The 9,758-nt window shown below is 37.7% G+C and overlaps 1 protein-coding gene across 2 annotated transcripts in view; it reads left to right on the top strand.

The window, feature by feature from the left end:
• The window catches only part of LOC123514801 (GRIP1-associated protein 1-like), a 29,500-nt gene extending 19,742 nt beyond the window's left edge, over nt 1–9,758 (top strand). The window contains exons 11-17 of one of the 2 annotated variants that reach the window (XM_045272987.1): nt 507–653; nt 1,033–1,257; nt 1,605–1,682; nt 2,852–3,014; nt 5,002–5,111; nt 5,957–6,149; nt 6,469–9,758. In XM_045272987.1, the coding sequence (XP_045128922.1) occupies nt 507–653; nt 1,033–1,257; nt 1,605–1,682; nt 2,852–3,014; nt 5,002–5,111; nt 5,957–6,149; nt 6,469–6,800 (1,248 nt within the window). In that variant the 3' untranslated portion in view covers nt 6,801–9,758. The remainder of the gene's footprint in view (nt 1–506; nt 654–1,032; nt 1,258–1,604; nt 1,683–2,851; nt 3,015–5,001; nt 5,112–5,956; nt 6,150–6,468) is intronic. The other variant, XM_045272988.1, reaches the window with a different exon arrangement.

The following is a 9,758-nucleotide window of genomic DNA, read 5'->3' on the forward strand; positions in this document are numbered from 1 at the left end:
CCTTCTCATTCTTGCTGCTAACTCCTCTGTGTACAGGCTGAAAAGGGTTGGCGACAAAATACATGAGTGGTGCACGTGATCTTGATCTTGATCTTGATGCTACAGGTGACGCAGAATTTCTTCTGAGTCAGGCCTTTGTATCGGCAGCCCCTGTGTTGTCCACGAGAGCCTTGATCTTGATCTTTATTCTACAGGTGTCTCATGATTTCTCCTGAGGCAGGCCTTAATACCAGCAGCTCCTGATGTATTCAAAAGCCTGTCAGCTTGCATGATACAGTGGGGCTTTCAAATTTGGAAAAAATTACCTGGATAAAACTTCGTTAAAGTGAGTTTGGTGTTCGTTAAACGAGCAGATGGTAGTAAAATGAAACCTTCGTTGTAGCGAAATTTCGTTGTGTGAACCTTCGTTAAACGGGGGTTGCCTGTATATATAAATGTATGCAACTGAGGTGCCAGTGGCAAAATAAAATTTGAAATGGTTCCCCTAATGAGCACCATTACCACAGCTTGCAGAGAGTCGACATGGCCTCATGGAGGAGATGAAAGCTCATATAGAGGAAGAGAAGCAGAAACAACAACAAAAGTTAGACGAACTTCAAAATGTGCACAAAGAAGAGATGGACTCTCTTTCCTCTCAAAATCAGCATCTAAAGGTTGGTGCAAGTTTCAACACTCATTGTTTCCACTTAGTGACATACGTTTCTGTGTTCAAATTTTCTTACAGACAAAAGCAGATATTCCAAGATAAAAGTTTTCTTACAGAGACTAATACAAATTTCAAGAGTTAAGTGTTTTTCATAGACTAATGCAACTTGGAAAATTTAGTTTCGTCAAAGAGAATAATGTTGTTTTTATTCACCTGTTTACTTATTTTTGTGATTTGAAATATATATATATATATATATATATATATATATATATATATATATATATATATATATATATACATATATTCTCTCTCTCTCTCTCTCTCTCTCTCTCTCTCTCTCTCTCTCTCTCTCTCTCTCTCTCTCTCTCTCTCTCTCTCTCCAGAGTAAACTTCAGGAGATAGATGGAAAAATAATGGAGCTGAGCGACCTAAACACAAAATTGATGCAACTGCAACAGGAGAAGATAACCTTGATGGAATTCAATGAGAAGTTGAAGGGAGATGTGGAGGTGGCCCAGAAGAAAGCCCAGGAGGATCTTGACAGAGTGACTGCAGAGAAATGCCAAGATATAGAGAACCTCAAATGGGAATATAAGAAGGAGAAGAGTGTTAGTAATTTGATAGCAACATTGTCAAATTAGAAATAAGTATAAAATGAATGTCATAGTTCAAGGACTTTCATCCTTGTAATAGCCATTGGATGTAAGATTAAATAGGCAGTGAGTGTCAGTAATGTGGTATATATTCTCAAAGTTAGAATGCTTATACACTGGAATGTCATAGTTTGATGATATTCATGAAGGTTACATGTACTGGATATTAGATTTAACAGTTTTAACAAGTTTATTCAAGTTAGAAGAACTAAGTCCATCACATGTTAGTCCAGTAGTCATCCTTGGAAATATTGTGTTGGATAGAGACTCTTTTCCCTTGATCTTATATTTTTTTCCTTCAGGATCTACATACACAGCTTGAGATCAGCACAATACAGAGACAGGAGGCAGAGGACACTGTGGAAGCACTCAAGCGAAAGGTAACCATGCATCTGTGTGTGCTATTTTGTGTGTTATTTTTAAAAGATATATACCCTTTTACACTGCCTTTTTCAAAATTTTTGGGAATGGGTAATGTGATGCAATGAAGCAGAATTAGCAATTAGTTAGATGACATAGGGCTTCTGACTTTTCATTACATGGTTGTAATGAGCAGTATGAGTGTGTGATGCTTTGTTTGGGACACCCTGTGTGAGATTGCCAGCCTTATTTCATGCATAGATGGATAGATAGACCATTGAAGTAATGGAGTACAGTACAGGGCATGGACACTACTGATCAGATAGATAATAGTCATTATTGTTAAACCTAGCAGAGTTCATCAGTCTGCATTTGGCTCATTACAATGTTCATACTTGAATTTGAGGAAAAGTTGGTGGAGACAGTCTCTCTAATAACTGGATGACTATTTCATTAGTTAGGATAATGAATAGATAAATAGGAAACTTTTTATTTACAATACAAAGACTGGAGTGATGCTTTGTCTGGTTCACCCCATGTGAAATTGATAATCTTGTCTATAGATTGAAATTCTTATGATCAGTAGCCAGTATAGAACCAGAAATTAGGATTAAAAATGAAAAAACTTGTGTTTTAAGGAGATAGAAAGGAATTGGTTTTCAAATAGATTGGTAGATGAATGGAATGGTCTCAAATAGCAGATCATAAATGCTAAGTCATTAGGAAGCTTTAAAAGAAGATTTGACAGATAATATGGATGAGGATGATAGGTGGAAATAAATACGTGTGTTTCATACAGGGATTGCCTAAACCCTGGGAAGGCTTATGGACCTAATGGGATCCCTCCTTTTGTTCTCAGAAATAGTGACTTTATGTTTACACCTTGCCTAGTCAAACTCTTTTAAGTAAGTGTGTCTTTTGACTTCTACTTTTCCTTCTCGCTGGAAGTTTCTCTACATTCAGCCTGTTCCAAGAAAGGGTGACTGTCCTATTCTGTCAAATTACCTTCCTATTGCTTTAATCTTCAGTGTATCTAAAATATTTGATTTTTCTTCTCAACAGGAAGATTCTTAAACATTTATCACTTCACAATCTTCTATCAGAACATCAGTATGACTTCCATTAAATCCTTATTGAGTCCTGATCATCATAGATGATGATTGAGAATTGACCTTGCTCACTTCAATAGGTAGCAGATGGAGAGGAGGAGCAGAGGATACATGAACGTAAAGGTGTCACTCTCTTGAAAGACCTCAAGAAACAACTCATGGCAGAGAGAAAGAGAGCTGATCGTTTGCAGGAAAAGCTCAGTCAACTGCTCACTGACCCAGCCCAGCTGACAGCCATCACAAGTAAGTGATATCTTTTCTGTCATCTCATTTCATCCAGTAATAATCCAGTATTGCTATTGAAACTCACTAAAAGCCTGCATAATTACATCAATGTTAGGAGATGAGTATTCATTTTCTTCTTTGGTGACTTGCATCTTCAACAAATCTTTTTCATGGTTTTATGCTCTTAGCCAGAGTCCCTCATGCAAAAAAAGAATGAAAAGCCTAAGTCATGGGTTTTCAATGTGGGGTTTGCAAACCACCCAGGGGTTCACACGATGATTTCCAATGATACTTAGATGGCTGATCTAATGATATTTATTGCAGTACACCATTGCATCTTGAGTGAGTGTCAGTCACTAAATTAACACTGTTCAATGTCAGATTACTGGGAGTTCGGGTAGATAGTCTTATAACTCAGAGGATTCTTAATAAGAAAAGGTTGAGAACCCCTGGACTCTAAATGAAAATGTGTCACTAATGTTTTTTTATATTACCATTATCAAGATTGGTGTGTGTGTGTGTGTGTGTGTGTGTGTGTGTGTGTGTGTGTGTGTGTGTGTGTGTGTGTGTGTGTGTGTGTGTGTGTAATTCACTGTTTGTTTGATCTGCTGCAGTCTCTGACAAGACAGCCAGACGTTACTCTACGGAACGAGCTCAGAGCTCATTATTTCCGATCTTCGGATAGGCCTGAGACCAGGCACTGGTGTGTGTGTGTGTGTGTGTGTGTGTGTGTGTGTGTGTTGTTGTTCACCTCGGTCGCCTGCTGGTTACCCAGCCAGTCTTCCCCATTACGGAGCGAGCTCAGAGCTCATGGACCGATCTTCGGGTAGGACTGAGACCACATCACACACAACACACACCAGGAAAGTGAGGCCACAACCCCTCGAGTTACATCCCGTACCTATTTACTGCTAGATGAACAGGGGCCACACATTAAGAGGCTTGCCCATGCATGTGTGTGTGTGTGTGTGTGTGTGTGTAATTCACTGTTTGATCTGCTGCAGTCTCTGACGAGACAGCCAGACGTTACCCTATGGAACGAGCTCAGAGCTCATTGTTTTCGATCTTCGGATAGGTCTGAGACCAGGCACACACCACACACCGGGACAACAAGGTCACAACTCCTCGATTTACATCCCGTACCTACTCACTGCTAGGTGAACAGGGGCTACACGTGAAAGGAGACACACCCAAATATCTACACCCGGCCGGGGAATCGAACCCCGGTCATCTGGCTTGTGAAGCCAGCGCTCTAACCACTGAGCTACCGGGCCGTGTGTGTGTGTGTGTGTGTGTGTGTGTGTGTGTGTGTGTGTGTGTGTGTGTGTCGGGGGGTGTACGGAGGGGTAGCACCTTGGTAAGAGGATGGGCGCCCCGGCATGTCACAGGAGATCTGATTACCTTGGTCCCCACGTACACCCCAGCTCGAACGCATGGCTCCCAGTATCTGCTTTTGGGCACAGAAGTGGCCACACCCCAAGCAACGGCGTCGCTTAGCCGGCTAAAGTGCGTTCGGGTACTCGGCTGGAGAATTCCAGGCAAGGAATTGGAAGCTGCATGTCTCCACCTTGTGTGCATCCTCCAGTCATGGGTTAAATGACAGTCTGGGATGGCCACAGTCTTCCACTGTGGGCTCTCCAGCAGCGCCATGGGGGAGGTGTTTTTCAGGGCGGTGCTTCTGGTTTACCAGTAAGTTCCGGCCACCTCCTGCAGCCATCCTCAGCCGCTGGTCGTCCTGGCACCCGTCATGCCACCAGCACCAGTTGAGGGTGGTCAAGAGTGTGGTATTGAGGAATGCGCACTCTCTCTGTCACCTGAATCCTTTCATTGCGCAAGTCTCTCTTCTTTCTCCCAGAGAAGGAGAGACATCATCATCGTTAGCGATGGACAACCATAAGCAAGCCGTGTGCGTGTGTGCATGCGTACATGTGTGTGTTTGTATGTACGTGTGTGCATGCATGCATGCATGCGTGGTCATCTATCACTCAGAAACTTTGCACTGCAGCTGTGTCTGAGGCTGGTGATGACGTGAGCAGTGTGTCTTCTTGGTCGATGGTATCTGGAGAGCCAAGAGATTCATCCACACGTGAGAACAGCATCATTGCCTCTCCACAGGTCAGTATCTGTTCTTTCTTCTGGTTGCCTTTTTATTCTGTCACCTCCATAGCAAGTTATAATCCCTCCTGTATATTTTCTTTTTCATCTGCTGCCATCTCATTCAGTCAGATTTTGATATCCCATGTGGTAAGAAAGGAAGGCTAAGTTAGTATATTTATGATTAGGATGGAAATTTACTGCTTTTATATTCCTTGTGTTTCATAAAAAAAAGCTAATAGAAAATTGTCTTTTCCATATCTTTATTCCCACAGTGAGACAAGATATGACTTGACTTATTTTGGTTCATGCCTCAACTTACTACTATCTATAGAGAGAATATCAGGATGGAGTCCAGTATTCTTTGTAGATTTCAGGAATAATTTAGATGTAGATGACTTGGACTGAATATAAAGAGAGCTTTATAAGATACAGGTAACGTGTGTTTAATTTACGCGTTTTTGTTAATACGCGACTGAAAAAATATTATAATTAATTAAATTTGCGCGATCGGTTTGCTTATACACGATTTGGACCACATCTCGCATATCCCCTATTATCTATTGTTTCTTATGAGAATTACAAGTTTGTTTTACGCAAATTTTGAAATACGCGATGTCTCTTGGAACGCATCTATCGTGTAATTCGAGTGTCACCTGTATTAGTAATACATACATAATATTAACTGCATTGTTCTGCATTAGTGTATCCTTTGTGATACTGTGACAATAATTGGCTCCTTCTATCACATCTTTATATATATAATTGAAGGCTTTCTTTGATTTGTACCTTGCACCAACAATTGTCAATTTTACTTACATGTAATCTCAACCTATTATGTTATTGATCGCAGTATTTCTCTGCAGGGCTCCCCTCCTCCTGGTATAGTGACAGAAGAGACAGTGTCTCTTGTCAACCGAGTGACAGAACTCCAGCAGCACAAGTGGCAGCTGGAGGAGCGCATCACACACCTTGAGTCTTCTTCAGCAGCGATGGCTGATGATCTACTAAAAAAGTCTGCCATTATCCAGCACTTCTGCATGGACCATAAAAACATTGGTAACTTATTGGTTTTTTAATACTCTGCAGTGAACTCTCAATCTGCGAACTTTAACTTTGTATGTAATCAGTATATTGACAAGTAAATGATTATTGGTATATTTTTTGTAACATTCTAATATGTAATAATATAGAAATAAATGGTTACATTCTTATCAGTTTTGGAAAGATATGATGGTTTTGAAGTAGACCAGAGACTGTAACTCTATATCTTTTTCACTACCAAAGTGTATTATCCATGGTTTTTCTCTTCTTTTTACATGGAGCCCTTAGAAGTCATAAGAATAGATTGTGACTTATTTTCTCTTTCATGTTGCAGAGCACACAGGATCTCCCCCCACCTCTCCTGTGCATCCCACACCTCTTGGGGACAAACTTAATGTTCGTCGGGTTCTAGAAATGGTGCGGGGTGGTACAAGTGAAGAATCCCTCAGGGAGATCAACCGAAGACTGCAGAGTCTTCTTGAAGAGACTCTGGGGAAAAATATGCAGCTTCACAAGGATGTAGAGAATCTTTCCCAACAAGTTCATCAGTTGTCCAAGCTGGCAGCTGTCAAAACAGAAACAGAACTTCCAGTTGCTGTGAATGTTTATGAGGAGACTCAAGCATGTAATGAAGAAAGAGGAGACACAGATATAAGCAAGAGTTAAAACATTTTTGTTTGATTAGTGCATGTGTCACTTTCATACTAACCAGGTTCTATTTATGTTAGTCTTGTTATAACGTCTTTCTTCAGTTTCTGACATTCTAATATATTTTGAGTAATGTTAATATATATTTACATAATAGATTACAAATTTTTATGTAAATGTGTTCTTGGTGCAGACAGTACATATTTAGGTGTAAAGTTACTTCTTTATTATCATTTTGCTGTTCATGTCTTTCATAATTGAGATGGTTCTGGCTTTAAATATGTGTACAGTCATCACTTACTATGAGGTAGTGTGGAGGTTTTGTTAGTGTTTGATTGCAAGAGATGAAGTAATTGGTGAGAGTATGAAGATTGCACTAATGAGTTGTAAAAGAGCAAGGATGGTGCTTAGTGCTTAGATGTAAGATGCTTTCAATAGGAGATTGTATAAATTTAAGGATGGTGATGATGATTGATGATAAGTTTTAAGTGTTCAAGAACTGTCTTGTGCTGGTCAACTGGCCTTTTGCAATTTTATTTTCTAGAGAATTTAGGATATTGTATTCTCATATTGCTTGTATCACTAAAGCAATGTAGCATGTGCTCATACATTTGAAAAGAAAATTGTAGTTTTTACTATATATATATATATATATATATATATATATATATATATATATATATATATATATATATATATATATATATATATATATATATATATATATATATTATATATGAGGGGAGTTGTGTACAATGTGTACAGTATAGCTTGTCCTTAGTGAAGGTAAATTTGGTGTAATGATATAATGGTATAGTTTTCTGTGCAATAGACATTATGTTATGCATAACATAGTAACCATTAATTTATACTAACTTAGTTTTAGAGATGTGTTTCTGAAATGGTTAGTATAATTTTGACCACCTATTAAACCCTTTTCTGTAGGTAATAGTCTGTACCTGTGCCAGGCTTTACTCTATGAAGCTGTGGTCTATATTCTTAAACATTTTTGCATCTTATTTAAACTATTTTTAACAAAAAGGCCATGGTGTAAGTTATTGTACTATTTTTAAGAAACTTTTCTTGATTTAGTGATAGTTTAGCAAGGCTTATGAATGATCAGTGAGAAAGTCACCTATGAGAACCTAAATGTCTCATTATCTCTGCACTATTTTTAAAAAGTAATCTTTTTAATGGACCAATGTTTAAGGATTTGGGCCATTGCTTCCTTTAATTTCAGCATGGAATGTTTTCTAATACAAATGTGTTGGAAATTATTTGTAAAGATCCTGTAAATATCTTATGAATAAAGGTGATTTTATTGCTTGTGATAATTATAGTTGACATAAGCTAAGCTGATCTGGAAGGTATGCCCTTTATTCTTCTCTTCCTGTATCAAAGGGAATCATCATTTAACATAAGGCAATGGCAGTTTGCGATGACTTCTGGATCAGCTTTGGCTGTACTAACTATACTGTACAGAATACACACTGTAAGGTACTATACAGAGTCAAAATTTGGTGGATATGTTAGTTACAGCAATTCAGAATAGTGATGTTCTATAAATTCAACCTACAGTAATAGTATGTGTGCATGTTTGTATGTATGTATATGGTGTAAATAGTGGCTGGCTTGACATAAGAGAATAAAATGACACTAACTGAATTTATATTTGAATATTTATGAATGCATTTTATCTTACAGTAGAATCTCTGTGAATTAAACAATGTGTGTGTGTGTGTGTGTGTGTGTGTGTGTGTGTGTGTGTGTGTGTGTGTGTGTGTGTGTGTGTGTGTATACTTGTGCATTTGTGAAGATTAAACTTAACATTTATGTGACTAGATATATTGACAGGAATCATATTTATAGAATGTTTTTTAAGAAAAATTTTTCTCCATGGTTAAATTTTCTTTGATACATAATCTAGAATAATGGAATAGAATTCAAAAGAAGCACTATTTTTTTCCCATAACAAAGGTGTGATATTTATTTTTGTATGTGACAGAGTCTATCCATGAGTTAAGGTGGAAGGGCAATATTCATTGTAGAGTCTGTGTAGAACATTGTGTTGTGGAAGAAAATTATGATAGGGGATTAGATTTGTAAGGTTTTCTGAATCATGTTGAGAACACTACTGACATTACTGTTTGATTTAAGGCTAGAATTTTTAACATAGGTCTGCATCAGTCACAGATAAAACATGTACTGTCACATCACTAGTTACTTAAAGCTTGAATGAAAAAAGATTAATAGAAAGAGAATGTATACTTGTATGTATACAATGTAATATAGTCATGATTAACAGTTAGTTAATGCATGCACTGTACACACTTCTACTGTGTTAAGTATCTTTCCATTCTTGATTCCTTTAATCTGCTGGCAATGTGACAAGTTGACAATTAGAAGACTAAGAACATCAGCAGATGATTTAAGAATAAGGGAAATTGCTAAGCACAGTGTAAGGAAGAGTGGTTGGTAACACCTTAATTCTGTCCATCCATGACAGTATTTGTTCTGGTATTCAAGCTTGAAAAAAAAAAAAAAATTGCATGTATTTTTCTTTTTTTTTTATTTCAACTTGTGTGTACTTAACAGTTTGTTAGCATATTGTTTCAAACATGTTTATACAGCAAAAATATGACAGCTACTGTAATAGAAAAAATAAATGTGTGCAGTGTTGAGTGTAAGAAGTGACAACAGAATAGGAGCTTAACTGTGAATGAAGATGAGGTGAAATTATCCCAACTTTTAATGGAAAAATTTGTAAGTAACAGTAGCTGAATATTCTGGGAATGAACCCTTATTACTGTACCGGAGAGTACGGTAGCAGTGTTGTAATGATAACAATATAGTGATGGTGGTAGCAATGTGGTTGTGATAATAATCTAATAACCTACTAGACATGTATCTGATAAATCAAATATTGTTACAATTTGTGAATTATATACATACATATTACAAGTTTCTAGTAAATCA

Source organism: Portunus trituberculatus, chromosome 38 (assembly GCF_017591435.1).
Source record: "Portunus trituberculatus isolate SZX2019 chromosome 38, ASM1759143v1, whole genome shotgun sequence".
Classification (NCBI taxonomy): domain Eukaryota; kingdom Metazoa; phylum Arthropoda; class Malacostraca; order Decapoda; family Portunidae; genus Portunus; species Portunus trituberculatus.